The 26,203-nt window shown below is 40.9% G+C and overlaps 1 protein-coding gene across 2 annotated transcripts in view; it reads right to left on the minus strand.

The window, feature by feature from the left end:
• The window catches only part of RAB2A (RAB2A, member RAS oncogene family), a 57,906-nt gene extending 39,779 nt beyond the window's left edge, over positions 1–18,127 (minus strand). For both annotated transcript variants that reach the window (XM_049781968.1, XM_049781967.1), the window contains exons 1-2: positions 18,054–18,127; positions 15,249–15,320 (exon numbers count right to left, since the gene is read on the minus strand). In XM_049781968.1, the coding sequence (XP_049637925.1) occupies positions 15,249–15,320; positions 18,054–18,099 (118 nt within the window). In that variant the 5' untranslated portion in view covers positions 18,100–18,127. The remainder of the gene's footprint in view (positions 1–15,248; positions 15,321–18,053) is intronic.
• Positions 18,128–26,203: the final 8,076 nt, after the last annotated feature.

A 26,203-nucleotide genomic window follows, 5' to 3' on the forward strand; every position in this document is an offset into this window, starting at 1 on the left:
TACCTTACAAATCAGTAACAATAAAAATCAATACTTTTATTTTGTTGATGATGGCATAAGATTCTCAAGTGTCTACAGATATGCACTTTACTGAAGTGGTATGCTATTGCTACAAAAGTAGGTTGTTCTCAAATTTTCCCTGCTCAGCTCAAATAAACTTCATGAGTATATCACCTTGTGATTTTTGACTGCTGGAAAACAACATACCATATATGCTTGAGTATAAACTGAGTTTTTCCAGCATAAAATTTGTGCCGAGGGCCGGAGAGATAGCATGGAGGTAAGGCATTTGCTTTTCATGCAGAAGTATGGTGGTTCAAATCCCGGCATCCCATATGGTCCTCTGAGTCTCCCAGGAGTGATTTCTGAGTGTAGAGCCAGGAGTAACCCCTGAGGGCTGCCAGGTGTGACCCCTCCCCCCCAAAAAACCAAAAAAACAAACAAAAAAAGAATGATGACTCTTTGGGACCAACAGGGTGGCGCTAGAGGTAAGGTGTCTGCCTTGCAAGCGCTAGCCAAGGAAGGACCTTGGTTGGATCACCTGGTGTCCCATATGGTCCTCCCAAGCCAGAGGCAATTTCTGAGCGCTTAGCCAGAAGTAACCGGAGTGCCAAATGGGTGTGGCCAAAACAAACAAACAAACAAAAAAAAAATTGTGCCGAAAAACTTGAACCCAGCTTATACTTGAGTCATACAGGTTATTCGATTGGGTGCACATCTCCAGTTGTCTTCTGCCATCTGCTAGAGGGGCAGGGGCTTTAGCTCAGTCCACAAGTCACAGCTGAGCTGAGGAGGTAGGTGGCTGAACTGTATGCCACTGAACTATTTAACCTACAATATTCAATGGCACATTTATTTATTTATTTTTGATTTTGGGGTCACACCTGGCAGTGCTCAGGGGTTACTCCTGGCTCTATGCTCAGAAATCGTTCCTGGCAGGCTCGAAGGCCCATATGGGATGCCAGGATTCGAACCACTGTCCTGCATGCAAGGCAAATGCCTTACCTCCGTGCTATTTTTCCGGCCCCATCAATGGCACATTTAATTAAGTGAAAAACCCATTTAAGGCAGTAAAGTCGTGTAAATAAATGTTTATAAATCCTAAATCCTTATAATCAGGGGTTTTGGAGTATAAGGATTAAGGATTTTTAACATTTATTTACAATGCTTTACTGTCTTAAATGTTTTATTCATTTAAAAGTTGCTACTGAATACTATGGGTTAATGGGTATGTTAATATATCAAATAACCATGTATTATAAATGTAATCATGTATTTATTTACTGATTCCTCAAATATTGTAATTGTTTTGGGTATATATATATATTTTGGTTTTTGGGTCACATCCAGCAGTGCTCAGGGGTTATTCCTGGCTCCACGCTCAGAAATCGCTCCTGGCAGGCTCAGGGGACCATATGGGATGCTGGGATTTGAACCAATGACCTTCTACATGAAAGGCAAATGCCCTACCTACCTCCATGCTATCTCTCTGGCCCCTGGGTATATATTTTTATTTTTGAAATTTACCAGTGGCTGCTGCATTTTCCACTTCGGCTTATACTCGAGTCACTAAGTTTTCTCGGTTTTTAGTGTAAAATGGGGGGGTTGGCTTATATTCAAGAATATAGGGTATGTGTTCAAAGTATTACTATTATGAATGTTCTACTTTGACCTTTTTTCCCCATACATATTTGTCATTTTTAGGAAATACTCAATTATATTAAAATAGAAGAGGTTAAAATAATTTCAGAGCAGCAAATAAAGTTATCAATAACCAAATTATTACCATTTAGACTGTGTCCTATCGATACTTATAGCAGAGTCAGAAAGGGGGGTTGGAGCAGTGGTGTAAGTGGTAGCGTGGCTGCCTTGCACAGACTATCCCCTGGCATCCCATATGGTTCCCGAAGCCAGGAGCAATTTCTGAGTGCATAGCCAGGAATAACCCCTGAGCATCACCAGGTATGGCCCAAAAAAGCAAAAAAAAAAAAAAAAAAAAAAAGGGTGACACAGGATCCCTAGAAAGTTTATGTCATTTTGGCAGAAAACAGCTTCTAGTTGTCCAGAAAAGGGCATATTACCAGTGTGAGAATTCTATTTCAGCATTTACTAGATTCTCGCATTGTGATGAAGAGGATGAGACAGGGAGGCCCTCTATGGTATGTTGCTCAACTCAAGTCCTCATGGACTTACTACTCTACATCTCAATACTTAGCCCCTTCTTATGGATTTGTGAATACCAATAAATGAAACGACATGTTTCTCACAATCAGAAATATGGAAAAACTAGAGGGAAGGTAAGGATAGAGATAAGGAGTCATGCTATCCTTAAATGCAAAATATATTGAAGCTTTGGTTTCAATCTTCAGCTACCATATTAGGGACTGGAGAGATAGTACAGCAGTTTCTTGGAGAGCACAAAGTTGAATCTAGTCCCCGAGATGATCATGAGTGATCACTGAGTGCAGAGTGAAATAAAACCTGAGCTATGCTAGGTACGGCCCCCAAAGAACCAAAAACCATATTAACCAAAAATGAGCTATTAAAAATATTAGGAAAAATAAATACTTCAAAAGAAAAAATATTGAATTTTATTAATGAATATCTTTAATTTCTATTCATGTGAAATAAAGAGATTCAATGACATCTTCTAAAACAGAACTCTTCCCTGTTTGCTTTCTCTTATAATTGTGTCCAATGCAATTTACCTTTACGGGTAAAGTTAAACTGTGGAAAGAAAATAGTAAAACCTTAAAGTATTATGAGTGAGTTCACAGAAACAAAAATATTAAAACCTATTTTCTGTATTAAAAATTCTGCTTAGGGGCCGGTACGGTGGCGCTAGAGGTAAGGTGTCTGCCTTGTCAGCGCTAGCCTAGGACAGACCTTAGTTCGATCCCCCAGTGTCCCATATGGTCCCCCAAGCCAGGGGCAACCCCTGAGCGTTACAGGGTGTGGCCCAAAAACCAAAAAAAAAAAAAAAAAAAAATTCTGCTTAAATTTTTTTTGCTTTAATGTATATAGATTTTATGTGCCCTTGAGAATCACACTTAGAAAAACTTATCAATTTTTTAATAGAATTAAACATCATCTCCTTTGACCTTGAGGCTCTTCTCCTCCAAGGTATCATATCAATTAACAGCCAATTTGACTGCCAGAAAAATTTTGCTAAGTCAAGGGCCTCATTTATCAGACACTATCAGAGAGTATTACTTATTTTCTTAGATGTTATTCATTTGAAAACTTTGAGAACAAAATACTCTGATTGCAAAACTATTTTTTAAAATGTTTTTATTTTTATTTATTTATTTATTTATTTATTTATTTTTTGTGGTTTTTGGGTCACACCCGGCAGTGCTCAGGGGTTATTCCTGGCTCCAGGCTCAGAAATTGCTCCTGGCAGGCACGGGAGGACCATATATGGGACGCCGGGATTCGAACCGATGACCTCCTGCATGAGAGGCAAACGCCTTACCTCCATGCTATCTCTCCGGCCCTATTTTTATTTATTTTTTTGGTTTTTGGGTCACACCCGGCACCGCTCAGCGGTCACTCCTGGCTCTATGCTCAGAAATCGCTCCTGGCAGGCTCAGGGGACTATATGGGATGCCGGGATCCAAACCACTGACCTTCTGCATGAAAGGCAAATGCCTTACCTCCACGCTATCTCTCGGGCCCTAAAATGTTTTTAAAATCATTGTTATTCATGCACTTTTTTGTTTGTTTGTTTTTGGCCACACCCAGCAGCACTGAAGGGTTACTTCTGGCTCTGGACTCAGAAATCACTCCTGGTAGGCTCAGGGGACCATATAGGATCCTGAGGATAGAATCTGGGTCTGTCCTGAGTGGCTGTGTACAAGGCAAATGCCCTACCGCTATGCTATCACTCCAGCTGTTATAGAATTTTTAAGATTAAAAGTAGTTATTATATACCTATCAGCTTGTTATTATTTCATCATAGATACCAACAATTGTAGATTACCACTCACATAACTAGTAATTCTATATCTCAATGGAAAAAACATCTGTTAGAACAGGTGCTTGTGGAGAAGATAAAATGTGGCTCTGCTCTGCCTCTAGTTGATGCAGGGGTAGGCCAATTCAGAACTCCTTGTAATGTAAAGTCAGACTCTCCATCTTACTGTGGAAGAAGGAGAGTACACCCCACTTAGGCACTATGGAAATGCCAAAGAAGCAAGCAAGGCTGATATCAGGCAAACAAGCAGGATGAGCCCGCCCCTCCCTCCCCTCCCTCCCTCCCTCCCTCCCCCTTCCTCCCTCCCTCCCCCTCCCGCCCTCCCTCCCTCCCTCCCTCTCTCTCTCTCTCTCTCTCTCTCTCTCTCTCTCTCTCTCTCTCTCTCTCTCTCTCTCTCTCTTTCTTTCTTTCTTTCTTTCGTTAGTTTTTGAGCCATACCCGGCAGTGCTCAGGGGTTACTCCTGGCTGTCTGCTCAGAAATAGCTCCTGGCAGGCACGGGGGACCATATGGGACACCAGGATTCGAACCAACCACCTTAGGTCCTTGATCGGCTGCTTGCAAGGCAAACGCCGCTGTGCTATTTCTCCGGGCCCAAGATGAGCCTTTCTAAAGGCTAGCTTGAGTACATTTCCTGGAACTGAAAGACTGACAACAGTGACCTGTGAAAAGAACTAATCTATGATTTTCTCAGAAATAAAGGAAAAGCTAACTCTATAAAAAGTAATTTTATATGAAAAGTAGAGCATATGTCACAGTTCTTGACCACTCATGAAAATTCCAATTTGTAAATTGTTACAGTTTTTATCATAAACTAAAAGACAAAATTATTTAGTACATACATTAACTGAATTAAAACAATGAGTTACAGATAAGATTAAACTAAAGAGAAGGTGCAAAATATTTAAAGTATAGTACCAGTAACAAAAACAAACACCTCTATTCACAAACAAAAGAAATCTGGGCTGAAGTAATAGCATAGGGAGTTTGCCTTGCATGAAGTGACCACTGTTTGATCCCTGGCATTGCATATGGTCCCCTAAGTCTGCCAGGCATAATTTCTGAGCACAGAGGCAGAAGTAATCACTGAGCAACAAGAGAACAATATAACTCTGGAATAAACTCAATAGAAACAACATAAGAATCATTAGGGTCCCAGAGACACCAGAAGAAAACCCCCATAAAGAATCAATAGTCAAGGACATTCTTGCTGAGAAATTGAACTAAAGAATGCATACAACAACATCCTGGAGGCTCAGAGTACCAGCTAAAAGAGATACAAAGAAAAATATCTGAAGGCATAATACATTGATAAATACAAAACACAGGAATATAATTCTGAAAACAGTAAGATCAGAAAGAGGAATTACATACATTAGTAGCATCCTTAGATTTGCAGCAGATTTATCATTAGCAATTCTCAAGGCCTGAAGCCAGTAGTGAGATTTAGTGACAAAACTCAAAAAAACTCGAAATAAATGCTTTCCATTCAGGTCTGAATTAAGAATAGACAGCTTCACATATAAACAGCAGCTCAAAACTTTACAGACTCAAAACCAACCTTAAAAGAAGAGGTCAAGGGCCCAGAGAGATAGCACAGCGGCATTTGCCTTGCAAGCAGCCGATCCAGGACCAAAGGTGGTTGGTTCGAATCCCAGTGTCCCATATGGTCCCCCACGCCTGCCAGGTGCTATTTCTGAGCAGACAGCCAGGAGTAACCCCTGAGCACTGCCGGGTGTGACCCAAAAACCAAAAAAAAAAAAAAAAAAAAAAAAAAAAAGAAGTAATAGTCAAGGGTCTACTTTAAGGCAAGGCAGACCCAACAAACACACCAAACAACTACAAAGAAATGAAACTTAATCTCATGACAATGATTTCTCTCAGCAGAGCACCTAAGAGAGTGGCAAAATGGATGAAAATGTTGAATCCAAAATTTTGCTGCCTGCAAGAAATGCATCTGAATAGTCAGAGTAAACACATACTCATCAAATCCAAAGGTTGGAGGACAATCGTATAAGCAAACAACTCCTTAAAAGACTGGGGTGGGGTGGCCATATTAATAATACACAACACAGATTCAGCTTAAAAAGGTTATCAGAAACAGATGGACCTTTCTTTCTTTTCTCTTCCTTTCTTCCCTTCCCTTCCCTTCCCTTCCCTTCCCTTCCCTTCCCTTCGCCCTCGCCTCCCTTTCCCTTTCCCTTTCCCTTTCCCTTTCCCTTTCCCTTTCCCTTTCCCTTCCCTTCCCTTCCCTTCCCTTCCCTTCCCTTCCCTTCCCTTCCCTTCCCTTCCCTTCCCTTCCCTTCCCTTCCCTTCCCTTCCCTTCCCTTCCCTTCCCTTCCCTTCCCTTCCCTTCCCTTCCCTTCCCTTCCCTTCCCTTCCCTTCCCTTCCCTTCCCTTCCCTTTCTTTCTTTCTTTCTTTCTTTCTTTCTTTCTGTCTTTCTTTCTTTCTCCCTTCCTTCCTTCCTCCTCCCTCCCTCCTTCCCTCCCTTCCTTCCTTCTACATGGAAGGCAAACGCCTTACCTCCATGCTATCTCTCCGGTCCCAAAAGAATGATTCTATAATAAGACATTTCTTAATAATCAAGGGATGTGTACAATAGGAAGAAATCATACTCTTAAACATAAATGCACTCAAGGGGGAGCCAGCAAATATGTCAAACAATTGCTGATAGATTTGAAGAAAGAGATCAATAACAACAAAATAGTGGGAGACTTCAACACCCCATTAGCCCTTGATAAGTCAACCAGGCAAAAACTCAACATGGATATACTGGGGAAGGGGAGAGAGAAAAGAGAAAGAGAGGAAAGGAGGGAGGGAGGGAGGGAAGGACGGGGGGAAGGGGGAGAGGGGGGAGAGAGAGAAGCCATATCTGAGTGAGGTATGGCTCTCCATCCCTACAAATTAAAGAACATTAACACCTGGAAATTAAACAGGTCACACGTCATTGAGAATAAAGGCATCTTCAAAGAAACACCACTATCCAAGTGGAAGCAGAGATAAACAAACAGGATTACATCAAATTGAGAAGCTTCTGTACTTTCAAGGGTATACAGGTTACCCAGAGTAAGAAACTATTCACCTAATATCTATCTATACAGGGTTATGTAATATCTAAAATATATAAGGTACTGGCAGAACTAAACAAGAAAAAAAAATGTAACCCCATAAAAAATGGGAAAAGAAATTAACAGACATTTCCTTAAAGAATAGATGGCCAAAAGGCACATGAATAAATGTTCCACATTACTAATCTGACAGATGTAAATCAAAACAACAATAAGTTATCATCTAGCACCACAGAGAATGGCACACATCACAAAGAACAACCAGTGCTTGGCCTGGATGTGGGGAGAAAGGGACTCTCATTCACTGCTGGTGGGAATGCTGTCTCCAGTCTCTTTGAAAGCAATATGGATTTCCTTATAAGCTTTTCACAAAGAGCAGTTAGAGTAGAGAAGGGTCTGCTATGAAAGTGATAGTTGGAATTGATCACTCTGGATAAAAACTGGGTGCTATAAGGGAATAAAGTGACATGCATGGCACCCCTTCATTGAAAATAGTGTAAACCGGGCCTGGAGAGATAGCACAGCGGCATTTGCCTTGCAAGCAGCCGATCCAGGACCAAAGGTGGTTGGTTCGAATCCCAGTGTCCCATATGGTCCCCCACGCCTGCCAGGTGCTATTTCTGAGCAGACAGCCAGGAGTAACCCCTGAGCACTGCCGGGTGTGACCCAAAAACCAAAAAAAAAAAAAAAAAAAGAAAATAGTGTAAACCAGTATCAAAAGAGAGAGAGAGAGAGAGACAGACAGACAGAATATGAAGTAAAATGCTTGTCCAGAAGCAGGTGAAAGAGGGTGGCTGGTGGGGGAAAGAAGGCATCAGGGAGGATGAGAGGGAAACTGGGACACTGGTGGCAGAAATGCGCACTGGTGAATCTTGTATATTTTATGACTGTAAATCAATTATAAACAAATTTATCTGTGGAGAAGAAACTGTACTATGAACAACCTTGTAACCATGGTATTTAAATTAAAAAATATTGCAACATGGCAAAATAAGACTAAAGTTAATTTAATCAATGTGTGAAACCACAGGTTCTAAAAGAATGAAAAAATAGAAAATTATACAACACTATCAAATTAATGCAAATATATGACAGATAATATGTAAATAATTTTATATGGGGACTATTCTGTTAGAAGGGTTTGTTAGAAGTCAGGAAAACTTCAGAAAACTCAGTTTAAAATTCTTTTCTTTCTTTTTTTTGGTTTTTGGGCCACACTTGGTGATACTCAGGGGTTACTACTGGCTATGTGCTCAGAAATTGCTCCTGGCTTGCTTGGGGGACCCTTAGGGACGACGGGGGATCAAACTGCAGTCGGTCCTAGGCTAGTGCAGGCAAGGTAGGTAGATGCCTTACTGCTTGCGCCACCTCTCCGGTAAGCATAAAATGTATTTTAAGATTTATGCTTAGCTTCACTGAAAATTTAAGAACTAAAAAGCAAAATAACCATTTCCTGTTCTCTAATTTAGAAATGCCAAAAACATTAATAGTCTTCAGAACAGGCGAGAATAAGGAAATAAGAATACTTCAATATCAGAGTAGAAGGAGTGCATATTGGAGCTTTGGATATGTTTTGACGGTTCCATAATCTCTGGACAATGATATCCAATAGCAAACATTTTACTGGGGTTGGCCAATCACATATCACATAGGGAGTTTAACTTTGATAATAATCATCTACTGCCAGGTAAATGAATTTATATTTTTAAATTCACGCACACAAAGTTTAGGAGATGTTCAAGAGATTAACCCACAAATTAAAGCTATCTTCCTGGTTCTTGGCATTATTATTCTAAAGATCTCAAATTAGATAAAATAATTCCAACCAAATGAAGTACATTTATGTGTATGTATGTGTGTGATTGTTTTGGTACACACCTAATTGCTCAGGAATTAAACAGCAAGAAGGTGTAATCTAGTGTATAAACAAAGTATGGGATGAATATACTGGAGATAGAGATTACAGGACAGAGTCAGTGATCAAGGAATTATTATGGTTGTTTTTCTCTACATAAGGAGAAGGCAGTTGGATTTAATCTCTGGGATAACAACAGGAAATATAGAGAGTAAAAGAAGATTGCTTGAAATTATATATGATATATGGAAGAGACTATAAAGACATAATTATAGTGGTTAGGAATTAAAGCAGAGAAAGGAGGCAAGGAGAGGGAATACAGAGGGCAGAACGCTTGCCCAGTATGCATCCTATCCTACCTGGGGTTTGATCCCTGGCACCCCATATGGTCCTTCTCCAAGCCCCACCACGAGTGATCCTTGAGCAGAGTCAGGGGGAAGCCCTTAGTACCACTGGGTATGGCACCCAAAGAACCAAGAAAATGGTTCATGAGAGTGAATGGATAGTAAGATCAGTGAATTATAGGTTTGAGGAGATGAATAATTTATTGGTGTGAGGAACTAGAGATGTGAACAGGAAAGATGGGAGGGATAATCAAATAGCCAGATCAACAAAACTGGTCCTACTTGTGACTATGAGAATAAGTAGTCTAGGCAGAGTGGAAGCAATGAGAAATAAGGTAGATCACAGGTTAGGATGGATGTTGATAAGTGCTCAGTTGTATCCAAAATACCAACAGCAAAATATACTTATAGGTCAGAGAGATAATACTGGAGTTAAGATGCTTGATTTGCATGTGGCTGACCTTGGACTTTGACCTGGCACCAAATGATCTCCAAGTATTGCCAGTTGTTCCACCCCCAAGAGAGCTGAGAGTAGTTCCCTACCAGCACCACAAGGTGGAAACAGAAACACAAACCTAAGTCTATACAGGTAGTCAACACCTGAAATTTGTGCTCTAATGCAGGTTCACAAACTTCTGAATTTCTGCCCTTTTTAAAAAAATTTTCATTTTGATCATTAATGGCTTAGATATCTTTCACAGTAGTATTTTAGGTACATATTAACATTGAATCAGGGGAATACCCATCACCAAATTTGTCCTCCCCCCATCCCTGTTCCCTTCCTGCAACCAATATTCCCCACCATTGTCTGTCCCGTCCCCCCACCCCCCCGCCCCCCGGGCTGCTAGAGGAGGTGGTCCCCTCTTTGTCTAGCTTACTATTAGTGATCATATATCTGTTTGGTCCTGGTGCCCTCCCTTGTTTCTCCCTCTATTTGAGAGGCTGAGCTAGATAAATCGAGTTATGTGGTTTTGCTTGAGGGAAAGAAAAGCAATGGAATGGGGTAAAAAATAATAAAATAAAATAAAATAAAATAAAAATAAAATATGTTGAAAATGGGTGGAGTCCTTCTAGAGCAGGGGTCTCAAACTCGCAGCCGTTTGTGGCCCTCCGTACAATATTCTGTGGCCCTGCCCTAGAGGAATTTTTGTTTTGTTTTGTTTTAGTTGTTTGGGTTACACCCCCCAATGTTCAAGGCTTACTACTGACTTTGCACTCAAGGATCACCCCGACTTTGCCTCCTGCGGCCCCCAGGTAAATTGAGTTTGAGATCTCTGTTCTAGAGGCTATCAACCTCAGTTTGAGAGAGGACATGAAAAAGGTAATTGAAACACCACAACGATACAGAAAGAAATGTCAAATTTAATATACAGTGAGCACTACAGCAATAAAGACAAGCACCACACAATAGTCTCGTTTCTGAAATCAAATCATGCCAGAGTGCAAAAAGAAAAAGAGAAGATAAAATAAAATAAAAAATGGAGACATCAACTTCAACATCTACACCAAAATAAGGACGTCAAAAGAAAAATCGGCCAATCAATAAATATATATGTGGGAAAAATGATTATTTTGTGACCTCCCCCCCCCCCCCCCCCCGCATAGGCACAGTAACTAATGGGGATATTATAGAGGGAATTCCCTTGGCCTAGGACAGTGGTCGGCAAACTTTTTTTTCAACTGAGCCAAATCTCGCCAAAACCACGATTGAAATTTATTTTGAGAGCCACACAGGGCGCGCACTGACCAAGGCTAGGAGCAGAATCCTGACTCCTGGAGCGGCCGCCTGGCACACAGAAGAGCCAAATTAAAAGTGTAAAGGGCCACATGTGGCTTGCGAGCTGCAGGTTGCCGACCACTGGCCTAGAAGATACAGGGTTTTTCCACCCCTGAAGTATACTGTCATGGGATTAACTAGACTCCTTGCATGATCATTTACTATCCCCTCTGTGCTTTTGTGGTATATGGAAGACTTCTGCTTTGTCAAAATTTCTGCCCCTTTTAAGGAAAAAAAGTTACTCCATAACCTCTTGGGACGCTTGCCTTCTTAAATTGAATAACTGAAGTGCTTCCTAATTGTATCCAAGGCTACTACACTATTATCTTCCTGATCATTCCATACACCTGCTTTGCATTGCCCACTTTGAAAACGCTGTTTTGATACTTCTGAAACTTTAATATATGGATGAAACTTGCAGAGATCTGATTCAAGTATAAAACCTGATTTAGTAGATTCTTTTAATAGATGCAATTGATGGTGCTGCAACAGACCTCTGGAAACATGGTTTAGATAAAAAAAAAACAACTCATCTGGACATTTACTATAACTATGCGTATTCAGGAAGCCATTATAAAGCTATTTCTTTGAGTTACATCAAAACAATTCCAATGAGATAGTAGTAAAAGGGTAGGGATATGTCATAGTTTTCCTTGATCTTTTATGGCTTTTTCTTTCCCCTTTTCTATCATTTAAGACTTCTTAGTCATAACTGAACCTTAATTTCCTCATTTTAAAGTAGCAGCCAAGTACAAGTATAAGGCAAATTTAAGGACAGTCCTTAGGCCTAAGCAAGCATAACATGTTCCTTTAGAAAATATGTATAAATAACCTGCTAAAATCTTATTTTTGTTTGAGGTCAACACCTGACTGGGCTCAGGGCTTACTACTGTTTCTATACTTAGGGGACCATGCCTGGTACAACTTGGGTAACTATCTGGAGTGCCAGAAATTGAACCTGGGTTGAATACATGCAAGGGAAGCACCTTATCCACTGTACTCTCTAGAACCTGCAAAATAATTTTGAGTGTGTGTGGGTTTGGGTCCACACAGTGGCCCTCAGCTGTGCTCAGGAGTTATTCCTGGCTTTGAGTTCAGGATTCACTCCTGAGTGATTTCCTCTGCACACCCTGGCAAAGTCTGGGATGTAGGATCTTATAAATACTGGGGATTGAACCCAGGTCAGGCTGCATGCAAGGTGTGTACATCCTACCCTACTATCACTCCAGCCTTTGCTACATAAATTTTTATTCTTGAAGTGGTAATTTGGGTCAAAGGTACAACTAGAAAAAAAGAAACCATACTTAAGTACTGAGAAGGAATTTAATGTACGGAATTTATTTACAGCAAAAAAAGAACTGAGTAGAGTCAAGATATGGTCAAGCATCCTGTGCTAGCAACAGCAGGAACAACTACCATTCCTACAGTAGTAGAGAAATCAAGGTCTCAGAGCTCAGAAGCCAGACCACAAGTGACCAGGTAGGGCTAAGCAAGGAACCATTGAGAATACAGTCAAACCAATGCAAATGTTTTCTTTTAATACCTGTCAACAAAGCCAAAGGAAAGACAACTGCACAGCTACATGAATAAACCATTATTATTTATATTTCACAAGTAAACGCTCTTTTGCTTACTTCTCCACAAGCATGTCCTTTGCAAACTTCTGACAGCTGGCTTGAGCAGCCTCTTCTTCAGGGATGGTATAAGTAGTTGATAAGTGTGCTAATGACTTAAATAATATAACTTTTTATCTATACTAAACACAACTGGTCTACTGCTAGTTTCATACCTAAGAGTTATTCTGGCTACCAAAGTTTCAATCTAGTGTTCAGAGAGTAGAAGTTACACTCTCTAAAGTTAAACTATATATGAGCACTAGCAAGAAACAGCAGTATGTGTTTTTATCTTCTGAGATCATATTTAATTAGAGCTAAACAAAAATCTGAATATTTCTTATTGACAGTAGACATTAAGGAAATATTTTTATATATACACAATACAGATATCTTTTTTTTAAAAATGTAATTAAATAACTTGATTTGCAAATTCTATCTCTGATTTGGTAACTTTAAAAATAAACAGAACATGAGAACGAACATGCTAAAAGTGAGCTAATGTATTTACAGAAGACCAACATAGGCTGGATAAAAAATTTCATCAACGATTAGTTGAAAGTAAACTGGATTTTCAATGACCTTTCTTTATATTAAACAATTTCTATGTTTTCTGTTATAGTCACAGAAAAATAAAGCTGTGGACTATTTTGTTTATCAGGGTACAATCTATTTTGTTTTTAGGTAAAAGAGGGTTGGTTTTTTGGGACTATAACTACCATATTTTTCGCTCTATAAGATGCTCTGAACATAAGACACGTATAAGTTTTAGATGAGGAAAACAAGAAAAAAATATTCTAAAGCAAATGGTGCAATTCGAGAAGCTGTCAGGACACAGAGGCTGGGAACAACCAGCCTGCAAGACCGAAGTATATTTACAATACACTGGGGTCCACAGCTGGTTAAACATTTACATAACTCTTTTTTACATCAGGAAATAAAAAAAAAAAACATTTTTAAAATAATTTTTGTTAATATAAAATATTAAAAGTAGCAGCAGCAATCCAATAGTCAAATGAAAGCTCTATATGTGATGGTGAAAATGCGCTGACCTGATTGCTCTTACTATATGGTATATCTGCGCAATAAAGGGGGCATAGACTGGATGTCAAGTGGGTACAAAGGGGGCATAAGACTGTGGATGCCAAGTGGGAAGTATATCCTCCTCTCCCCTGCACTCAGGCTTCAGCTCCAGGTGGCATTCGCTCCACAAGACACACAGACATTTCCCTTTATCTTCTTTAGGGGTTTCTTTAGGGAAGGACGTCTTATGGTATGAAAAATACAGTAGTTGTGCTTAGGGTCGTAAGGGGTGCTGGGGATCATATTTAGGGTAGGTTGCATGCAAGTTGAGTGCCCTACCCACTCTACTATCTCTTGAACTACCTAGTTATAATTTTTTTTTTTTTTTGGTTTTTGGGCCACACCAGGGGTTACTCCTGGCTGTCTGCTCAGAAATAGCTCCTGGCAGGTACGGGGGACCATATGAGACACCGGGATTCGAACCAACCACCTTTGGTCCTAGATCGGCTGCTTGCAAGGCAAACGCCGCTGTGCTATCTCTCCGGGCCCCTAGTTATAATTTTTAATAAATAAGAATTTGGCAAAATAGTATGCCTATCTAAAATTTTGGTTTTCTACTTACTTAAAATTTTGTACCTAAATTAATAGCAGCATTAAAATAGCTCGATTTTGGCTAGTCCTTTACTAATAATGACTTGTTTGAAAGCAGCTATTCTACTATAATAATAGCAATAACAGTTATATAGTATTAGTTAATAATAGCTACAATAGCTAATATTATTAGATATTTTATACTAGAGTTCACTTATCCTTCACAATGAAAAAAAAAAACAAAAAAGGATGCCCAATGACAGCTTTTATTCAGTTAATAATTATAGGTACACCTAGAATACTTACTATATGGCTAGACACTATCCCAAGATTTCACTTTAATCATTAACTGCTCCTAACTTCTGAGATTATTACTATTAATGAGGCATGAAGTGATGGGGGATATGTTTACCAGTTAGTGATACAGCCTTGATTGAATGCTGGTGAGTTGGTCCATGGTCTCCTTTAATATACTATGCTACAATGTTTCATAATTCATGTTTCATCATTAAATATAATCAAAATATTAATAGTAATACATTGATGTATTTCAACTATTTTCATAAGGTTCTGTAACATTGTTTTACTGCTTTTTTTTTTTTTTTTTTTTTTTTTGGTTTTTGGGTCACACTCTGCAGCGCTCAGGGGTCACTCCTGGCTCCACACTCAGAAATCACTCCTGGCAGGCTCGGGGGACCATATGGGATGCTGGGATTCAAACCAATGACCTTCTGCATGAAAGGCAAAAGCCTTACCTCCATGCTATCTCTCCAGCTCCCGTTTTATTGCATATTTTTAGAAAGTGATGAATTCTTTTTGTATTATGTGCACAAAAAACCAATACTAATATTAAACCACTAATAAAAAATTTTTAAAAACAAGCGAAGAATAAACAAATCTAATTTCACAAGTGAAGAATCATTTTAGTTTCACTTTTTTTAAGCTTTCTATCATACTCCATTTTCACTGCCCAATCTTTTCATATTTTTTTATGATACTTACCAATAGTAAGGTCATGCACTGGCTGAAACCTCTTGTCCGTGAATTGTAACAATAAGCATGATTTACCAACACCTAAAAGGTGAAAAGAAATTGTTATAGAAATTATAAAACATTGTACAAAAGCTCAAAAGTCATTATACAAACTACATGATTTCTGAAGTGCTTTAATTTCTTTCAAACTATAGGAATGATGCTTTAGGTGTGAAGTGTTAACCAACACAAACATATTTGCAGGGACTGGGTAGGGGTTACTGAGCACAGAGCCAAAAAGAGCCACAGAGTAAGTGGACCTGTGTTGTGCTTGGGGACCTTATGTGGCACCAGGGAGCAAATGGGTTGGCCACACTCCTGTACTATCTCACCAATCCTTAACACATTACGAAATATATTATTTTTTCAAAGATAAAAAGAAAGATATAGTCATTCAATATTTTTGCCTAAACAGGGATGTGGCAACAAACTCCTAGAACACAATTAACCTTTGTCAAAGAACTCTTATGTCACACACTTTTGTTTTTGTATAGTACTAAAAATGTTTAAGAGTCATAATTTCCTCTTTAGAGCTTATTTTATTCTTCCTCAAATTAAATTAGCTAGTAATGTGTTTGAAATTTACTCTTCTAAGAAAGCACCTTGTTCCATCTTATGTCTAAAATATTTTAGGATAAAATTTAATCTGAATTGTATTCTTTCATCAATAAATCTGATGACAAATTTTTAAGTCATCAGATTCGTTCATGAGTAACTTCCACATTTCTGAATTAAAGGGAATTTTTAAAATTCCATACGAACTGCCCTCTGAGAACTGGATATTAATATTTTCGAAGCAATCTAAGACCCTTCTATTCACATTAGACCAAGTCTATATCACTGATAACATAACCTATAAAGCACCAAAGGCATTCATTTATTCATTAAGTCAAGGAATGTTTACTTATTATTAACTATGTGCTGTATGATAAAACTGTATGAAAAACCACTATTGACAATACCTAGAATCTGGAAACAACCCAGATCACCAACAAAAGATGAGAGGCTAAAGAGACTGTGGTACATACACCCAATGGAATACTATGAAGCTGTCAGAAAAAAATGAAATCATAAATTTTCCTATACGTGGATGGACATGGAAGCTATTATGCTGACGAAGTAAGTTGGAGGGAGAGATGTAGACACAAAATAGTTTCACTCATCTGTAGGACGGGCAGCATTGGTAGTGGGAAGATTGCACTGGTAAAGGGAGGTATTGTTTTTTATAACTGAAACCCAACTACAAACGTGTTTGTAATCATGGTGCTTAAAGATATTTAAAAAAAAGTGCAAAGGCATACTCATCCGCCCCTCCCCATTTCTAATTCATCTGAATAGCTCTCCTATCTACAACAGGAAAAATTAAAAAAATTGAAAAGTGTTACAGTACAAAAAGTTATATAAATCTTCATGACTTTAATAAATTTAATTTTTTTTTAGCATTTTAGGTGTATAGCAATATTTACCACAAAGAGCAGTGAATTACCAAACACCTATCAACACATCACAGCAGGGTGATACCGCTGCAATAAAGCTACACTGACACATCATCCAAGTCCAGTTTTACACTAGGACTCATTCTTGGTGTCACAGATTCTATTTGTTCTGAGAAATGTCTAATGCATCTACTACTCCAAAAGCAGAGTAATGTCATTGCCCTAAAGATTCTTGGGCTCCACTCTCAAACCTCTTAACCCAGGTAACCTTTTTTTTTTTTAACTCTCACCCAACTTTTGCCTTTTCTAGAATGACATGCAGTATTTGGAATCAAACAACACGTATGCAGCCTTTTCAAATCCGCTTTTGTTCTCTTGGCAATAAGTAATTAAGATTCTTTCATGCCTATACATTTCTGTTCCATATAACACAGAAAATAGAACTAGAAATCTCAGGTTTTAGTACTCAATCAAGAATTGTGAGATTAAGAGTCCAACTGGTAGGATATTTTTGCACTGAACGTGGCCAACCTGGGTTCAATCTCCAGGGCTGGGGTGGGGGATCGGTAGGAACCTAAGCTCCAGAAACTCGGAGGCTGGATCGGTATTAAAATGTCGTAAGAGGGGGGCGACTGAGTAGGAAATAAAGGGGCTTGGAGGGGAGGCCGAAGGAGACGGTTGGGCAGAGGCGGTTGGAGAGGGGCGGTTGGGGGGAAGGAGGAGAGAAGTGAGAGAGGGAGAACGGGGTGGGGGGAGAGGATTCGCCTCTTTCGTCCCCCAAAACCTCTTGGTCTGGATCATTATTGCCAAGGTCTCCCCGAGAAGGGGGGGGACGGAAGAAAGGGAGTTGGTCTCTGCAGAGATCTGGGAGACGGATGTCTGGCATGAAATCGAGTCCCCTGCTGATGTATTCGGGGTCCCCGAATAGACTCCCAAGTCCCATTCTTCCGTGCCCCCCTCTCGGGGAGACCTGGGCAAGAATCGGGCGTCCCCCACTTGGCCCATCTCGCCCTTCGCCCGAGGCGACCAAGGGCCTCGGACAGGCCTCTCTCCGGTCTGGCACTCCATTCCCCGAGGCGGCGGCAGAACGGCGGTCTCGGAGCGGAGAAGAGCCGACGGGACCGGGCCAGACCAGACCAGACCGGCCGGGCCGGGCCGCGCCGCTCGCAGCGCCCACGTCACCAGCTCCAGCACTGCGGAAATGGAGCGGCGCGGCGCGGCCGGCGGGGGCGGGGAGCGGAGGCGGCACCGGCGCCGCCGCCACACGCCGTGCCGCCCACCCGCCCGCCCGCCCCCGCAGCCCCGGCGCCTCCGCACCCCCCGGCGTCCCGGGCCTCACCCGTGTCGCCGATGATAATATACTTGAACAGGTAGGCGTACGCCATGGCCGCGGCCGCTCAGTGCCAGCGCACGGCTCCTCCTCCCAGCGCCGCCGCCTCCTCGGCTCCTCCTCCCCTCCGCCTCCGCCTCCGCCGCGCCCGAGGCCCGAAGCGCCAGAGCCCGCCGGGGTCGCGTCTGCGCCGGCCGGACGTCCCACGCACCCGCAGGCGAGCTGAGCGCGGCGCCGAGGCCAAAACGGACGCGGGAGGCTCCGACCGAGCGAGCGACCGAGCTCTGTGGAACAATAACGGCCGCCGCGGCGCCTCCGCCCCGCCCCGCCTCCGCCGTCGTCGCGCAACCCGGAAGTGCTGCGCTTGACGTCGCGCCGTCGTCGTCGCCGGCGGCGGAAAGGGGAGGAGCCCCGCATGCCGCCCCGCCCCGCCGGCGGAAGCTCCGCCCCCTTTTCGGCCGGAGCCGACTTCCCGATACCTCCCCCACAGCCCCGACGTGGCCACGCCCCTTCGAGATCGACGGCGGCACCTGCGCCTCGACATGGCCACGCCCCACACCCTCACCCCGACGTGGCCCCCCCCCTCCTGATCGCCTCCGACCACGCCTTGCTGTGGCCCCCTCCCGCTGACTGCAGACGCAGCCCCGCCCCGACAGGGCCACGTCCTCAGACGCCCACCTCACCAGGCCCCGCCCCGACATGGCCACGCCCCCCGAGTGACCACGGCCCCGGGTATCGCCCCGGCGCGGCCACGGCCCCCACCACTGGGCCACGGCCCTCCACTCCTCGCCCCGTGCCTGGCCCGCCTCTGTACTTGCCACGCCCCCTCCTGATCGCCGCCGGCCAAGGCCGAATTTCCCACACACTGGCCACGCCCCAATATGGCCACGCCCCCTACTCAGCCCCGCCCAGCGTCCAGCCCGAGCTTCCCTCTGCTGCTTTCCTGTCAACCCCAAGTTAGGCGGGCGAGACAGGGGGCGTGGGCTGACCTTGCTCGGTAGCGTGGCGATCCCTCCTGCGGCTGGTGACGAGCCTGGGGGGCCCACCACACACAGTCCTTCAAGCCTGCAGAAGAAGCTCCAGATCCGCAACCTGCTCCACGTTGCTGCCGTGCTGGAGGACAGCTCCTGGACAATGCAAGGAGAAGCATTTGTGAACTGAAAACAAGGACGTCAGGGATAGGAAATGAATCATATACTATGCCCCTCTATGATATTATGCATATCACACATGCATAACAAATAATAAAAATAATAAAATATTATGTATATGAAATATGAACCATGCAGATGTGAACTGTTATGCAGCTCTTTTCGTTTGGGTGGTTTTATTGCTTTAGTTGTGGGCCACACTCGGTGCACACCTAGGAATTACTACTGAGTCTATGCTCAAAAAAGGGACCCATATGGGATGCTCGGGATTGAACCTAGGTCGGCTGCATGCGGGGCAAGGCGCCTTAGATGTTGTTCTATCACTCCAGCCCTCTATGATTCAGCTCTTAAAATGAAAAAGGGGGGTTGTGTTTAGAAAAAAAAAGACACAGCACTCTATATATTTATAGCAAAAGTATTGTGTTATCTATAAATAAATACATAAACCATATAAAGAACACACTATATAATGATGATGATGTATACATTTCATTTTATTGTATATATGTATAAATATATATGTATATGTGTGTATAAATGTTATACATGCAGTGGGTTTTAACTGCCAGCCCAGTATCAGTGTACAGCTATATAAAAGTTGAAAGTCCGCGGTCTGAAAGTGACAGGAAAACCTATACTACCATACATAGGTCCTCTGAAAAAAAATACAAGGTATCAACCAAAGGAGGAGATGGAATTGGGAGAAATATCTACTTTTCATGGAAATTTGTTTGTGCAGTTGGAAATCTTATGAGTACTCATGAATTGTCCTTTGAAAATTTGTTTCAAGGAAAGACTATCTTTTGCTATTCATCAATTTTTTTGTTTTGTTTTGTTTTGGGGGCCACACCCGGCGTTGCTCAGGAGTTACTCTCGGCTGTCTGCTCAGAAATAGCTCCTGGCAGGCACGGGGGACCCTATGGGACACTGGGGATTCGAACCAACCACCTTTGGTCCCTGGATCGGCCTGCTTGCGAGGCAAACACCGCTGTGCTATCTCTCCGGGCCCTCACCATTATTTTTATTCTTCATTTCCCCTTCTTTTTTATCTCCATTCTTCCTTCTTTCCCTTTCTTCCTCTTTCTTTCTTTCTTTCCTCTTTCTTTCTTTCTTTCTTTTTTCTTTCTTTCTTTCTTCTTTCTTTTCTTCTTTCTTTCTTTCTTTCTTTCTTTCTTTCTTCTTTCTTTCTTCTTTCTTTCTTTCTTTTCTTTTCTTTCTTTCTTTCTTTCTTTCTTTCTTTCTCTTTCTTTCTTCTCTTCTTCTTCTTTCTTTCTTTCTTTCTCTCTTTCTCTCTCTTTCTTTCTTTCTTTCTTTCTTTCTTTCTTTCTTTTTTTTCTTCCTTCCTTCTTCCTTCCTTTCTTTCTTCTTTCTTTCTTCTTTTCTTTCTTCTTTCTTTTCTTTCTTTTTCTTTCTTTTCTTTCTTTCTTTCTTCTTTTTCTTTCTTTCTTTCTTTTTTCTCTCTTACTTTCTTTCTTTCTTTCTTCTTTCTTTCTTTCTTTCTTTCTTTCTTTCTCTCTCTCTCTTTCTTTTTTCCTTTCTCTCTCTCTCACCCTCCCTCCCTCCCTTCCTCCCCCCTCTCTCTCTCCCTCCCTCTCTCCCTTCCTCCTTCTCTCCCTCCCTTCCTCTCTCCCTCCCTCCCTCTCTTTTCAGAGATCAAATCCTGGTCAGCCCTCTGTAAACGCACTATCCACTGTGTTATCACTTCAGCCCTGAGAAAGATTTGGTTTTTGGGCCACACCCGCGTTGCTCAGCAGAGTTTACTTCTGGCTGTCTGCTCAGAAATAGCTCCTGGCAGGCACGGGGGACCCTATGGGACACCGGGATTCGAACCAACCACCTTTGGTCCTGGATCGGCTGCTTGCGAGGCAAACACCGCTGTGCTATCTCTCTGAGCCCAAGAAAGATATTTTTAAGAGATAATACAGGCTCACCCAGAATGGAAAAAAAAGTTGAGTAATTTTTAATAATTTATTCAGCACTAAGAGCTTTATGCATTAAATATTTATTTTTTAATTTAAAAAGTAACTTCACCTATATCATCTCATCCACTCCCAAATTAAATTTGTGAAGCAGTTTAACACCCTGTATTTTCCAGACGATAAAACTGAAGGACTTGAAAATAGTCTGCTCTTTTCATAGATTATACTGCTATGCAGTAACTCAGCATGGGCAGTTCATGTGTATATTATATGTCTGTGCATATGATTTCTATGTCCCTGAAATCTACTTTCTTTCTTGTTGTTGTTTTCTTTGGAGGGGCATCCCAGCTGTTCTTAGAGATTATTATTGACTCTGCACTCAGGGATCATTCCTGGCAGTGCTTAAGACACCACTTGGGGTACTGGGAATTGAAGCCAGATTGTCCGTGTACGAACAAATGCCCTACCCACTGCACTGGATGCAAGGCCTTAACCTCTTCAGAGGAAGATGACTACCTTAATAGGTTGTTTTAGGTCTAGAAGTTGGTTCGTCTTAATAATCAAGGATATTTGACTTGGAATGCCATTTTAGGTAACTCTTAACTCTTTATTTTATGGATGAATACACTGAAAGTCTGAAATGTCAATGATTTGCCACCATAATCCAATTAGAGGTAGGGTTAAGACCGGAAATCAGGTTTTCTTGTTTTTTTTCTTTACACTGCATTATAAATTGTATAAAGTTATATATATTTATATATATATAAGAGTTATACATATGAGTTTAATATATAAACTAGATGTATAAATAGTATAGAGTTACAAATGAACTATAACTATATCCATTTTTACATACCTAATAATGTTGACCTTTCTTTTCACAGTTTCTTTTATGTCCCCTAAATAAAGTTTATATGTATGTTATCATGATTACAAAGCTCTGCATGACCAGGCACTTCTCTCGTTGCTCTTCTCATAATATGGAACTAATCCTGAATTGGAAGTTCCTAGACTTTTGCATGATGTGACCATGAGTAAAAAAGGCAATGGATTTCTTTTAGAAAAAGGGACTATTATAAGAAAGGATTGTTGTAGATAGTATTTACACAAGCTGTTCCTAGGAACCTGGAGGCTGGGTTGAGTTACTTATACACACACACACACACACACCACACACACACACACACACACATATACACACAACACACAGACATGTAAACAAAACTACAGGTGAGTGGAACAGGTTATGCAAAACATAGTAATATGATGTCAAAACTCTTGTACATGCTCTCTATAAGCTTTTCATAACATCCCCTCCAACTTTCTTTTTTTCTCCCCCAGAAAACATAAATCACCATTTAATAAAGTCACTTGAATCATGTAGTAATTGCCAGTCAGCTGAGTTGTTAGTGAAATTACATAATGGGAGCTCAACTAAGAGAGACTATTAAACAACAGGAAGCAGGGCCACTTAATCACCAAGTCACTTCACCAAAACAGTGATCTCCTTTTCTTCTTAATCTGCCAACGTTATGGGATATAGGTCACCAAAAGAGTTTCATTGTGAAACCTTAACTTCCCTTAACAGAGCCGAGAACTTGGCACATCCTATTCCTTGTGTGAAAAATTTTAATTTCTATTCCCTAACTTTTGTCTTATTTTGTTTTATTATACTCAGCCTATTCATACTGGATCATATTTCTCATTTAGATATCACCTTCTCTGGATAACCTATCCTAGGACATAAATACATAAATAAATAAGATAGGGTCAAGATGATCAGATAAGGGAATAATATTTATCTCCTTTCTCAGTCATACCGAATCTATAACCAATTTAATCTACATAAGAACTAATTCAAATAGAGTTTTCAGAGCAAGGGATAGAACCCCGCAAACAAAAAGATGTGCCAATTATCTATCACTGCCATCCTTCTTATAATCCAATACATAGAATGATGGAATAAAAGGAAAGATACTATGGGATATAATTTAGGCTAGAGGTAAAGGCAGACACCATGTGATCCCTCACAGCTTGGCCACCAGCTGACTGATATGGTGGAAGCAAAATTAAAATTTACTCTCTATACTAATAGACCCTGTGGGAAAAATCCCTAAGGAAAGCTGCACAAACATTTAACAAATATATGAACTAGCTGAGAAACTTGTTTACTCTTAGCATACAAGACCCAGTTCACGCTAATGCCCACTTGCCTTCTAGCAATCAAGCTGTATCCCTCCAGCCAGTAGAACCTTGCAGAATTCCCAATGCCTAGCAGCTTGTAAGAATATCCTACTATCTGCTACTCCTCTCCCTTTTGCTGTCCTATGGCAAGTTGGACTCTATTCCCTATCGGTTCCTAAATGTATGCTTTTGTTGACTTGAGTATATGGTTCATGCCTCACTTAACACTTGCCTTAGCATGGATTTCATAGTGACTGCCCAGGTCTGTGTGACCACAGTAGCTGACAATATTGAATTCTCAGTGATCTCTTTCCAATCTCTTTCCTGACTTTGAGAAAAATACTCTTCACATTGTTTATTATGTTTAATAGACATAATAATCCCAGCTGCTTACATATAAAAGAATTACTAGAAGATCTGAGTACTCACAAAAGTACATTATTATGAAGAGAGGGCATGCATACCAAATTTCAGGTGAATAATTTTCTGCTAATGTATTTAGACATTTCTCCCATTTCTCCACATTGCATTAGTAATATCTGCATTGTGCTGTGTTTCTTTGGTCAACAGAGATTAGAACACACAATTGCTTCAAACCCTGCTCTCTATTTACCTTTAATGTGTTCTGTGTCTTATATTTATTGCTAGAAAGATGTTCCTTGTTTGGGAAAAGGTAGGATTAAAATGAGAATGGGGATGCAGGAGGAATAAACTTCACATTGTCCTCAAGAGAAAAACCACTTACTACTCCATGAGTTTTTTTCCATTAAATTTAATCTTTAGCTCTAAAGGTCTTTAAAGTTTCATAAAGAGAAATATTTTCTCTCTAATTTTGAAGCAGTGATCAGCTAGTTCAGTCCCCAGTGGGAGGTTTGGACAAAAAAAAAACCTTCTGTCACGGCTGTCATTTATGTGAGATAGGATCTTTGGGGAAAAAAAAGTGGTGCAAGAAACAGTGAGATCATGTTTCAATCATCTTCTGGCCTTTTCCCTCTTATGCAATTCTTATCTTGCTTCTCACAATCTAATCATCAGGATTTTCAACAGATGGAGTGAGTGAAAAAAACTGATCACCATAGAATCATATTTTATGTCTAATCTGAAGGACATAAGCCTATGCTGTCACATGTATTTAATAAATTAATTTTGGTTTTTGAGTCATACCTGGTGATGCTCACAGTTTACTCCTGTCTCTGTGCTCAGGGATCACTCCTTGGGAAACTATATGGAATAGTAAAATCAAACTTAAGTTGCTTGTACTTCCTGCTAAACAGGGCAAGTGCCCTACACACAGGTACTAACTTTCCAGCCCTCATGCTTTTTTATTAAAAAAAAAAAAAAAAAAAGCTAAGGGGCCAAAACTATTGCACAGAGGTAGGGCATTTGTCTTGCACATGAAGGGCCCAGGGAGCCCAATCCCTGGCATCCCATATGTTCCTCTTGAGTCTGCCAGGAATAATTTATGAGCTCAGAGGCAGGAGTAATCCCTGAGTGCTGGTGGGTTTGACCCTCCCCCAAAATAAGTTAAAGTCAAGAGAGATAGTTTCAAAGTCTCCATACCATGCTTTGCATGTAGAAAGTCTAGGTTTGATTCCCAGCATGCTCCCCAAGTACCTTTAGGATTCAAGCACAAGCACCACTTGGAGAAATCCCTGAGCACCTCTAGGTGTGGCCCCATAATAGCAGCAACTTCAAAATAAGTAAAAGTTGTTATTAAAAGGTGCTGGAGTGATAGCATATTGGTAAGACGTTTGCCTTGCATGTGGCCGGCCTGGGACAGACCCTGTTTCGATCCCTAGCATCCCATATGGTTCCCAGACCTTTTCAGGAGCAATTTCTGAGTGCAGAGCCAGGAGTAACCCCTGAACACTGCTGGGTATGGGTCCCTAAAAACAAACAAACAAAAAGTTGTTATTAAAAATGATAATCATGTATTTCAAAAAGTGAGGTTATGTTTCAGGGCTTACATAGAAAATTCTTTTTTTTTAATATTTTATTTAAACACCTTGATTACATACATAATTGTGCTTGGGTTTCAGTCATGTAAAGAACACTATCCATCACCAGTGCAACACTCCCATCACCAGTGTCCCAAATCTCCCTCCTCCCCACCCGACCCCTGCCTGTACTCTAGACAGGCTTTCTATTTCCCTCATACATTCTCATTGTTAGGATAGTTCACAATGTAGTTATTTCTCTAACTAAACTCATTCCTCTTTGTGATGAGTTTCATGAGATGAGCTGTAACTTCCAGTCCTCCTCTCTTTTTTCTCTGGGAATTATTATTGCAAGAATGTCTTTCATTTTTCTTAAAACCCATAGATGAATGCAGCTGTCAGGAGAGATGAAGTCATGAAATTTTCCTATACATGGATGTACATGGAATACATAGAAAATTCTATAAATTTAATTTAGATTTTTGTCAAGAATCTCTATTGTTCTACTTCTCTCTCCTTTAACTTTAACTTTAACTTTAACTAATTAATTAATGTTTGCAGTGTCATGGCTCCAGTTTAGGGCCTTATGCATACACAGCAAGTCTTCTGTCACTGAGTTACCTCTCCAGCCCTCTTACTATGCGTTTAAACTACTCAATTTAAAGAATTTGACATCAGTTTTTAGGAGCCTCTTCCAAAAACCAAGCCAGGAGGAAATTAAATCCTTATAAAGGGTTTGTGTATCAGATATCAAGGAGCAGCATTACTGCCTTGGGTTCTCTCATGGTGTTGCCACTAATCTTTCGGTCAAGGCTGCAGCCATCTAACAACTTGACTAGGACTGGAGTGAGTTGATTTGATTTCCAAGTTAACTTTCAAGTTGACTCACTCACAGGGCTCTTCTTGTCAAGAGGCCTTATTTTATTTATTTATTTATTTATTTATTTTTTTGGGCCACACTGATGGTG

The sequence above is a fragment of the Suncus etruscus genome, chromosome 10 (genome assembly GCF_024139225.1).
Source record: "Suncus etruscus isolate mSunEtr1 chromosome 10, mSunEtr1.pri.cur, whole genome shotgun sequence".
NCBI lineage: Eukaryota > Metazoa > Chordata > Mammalia > Eulipotyphla > Soricidae > Suncus > Suncus etruscus.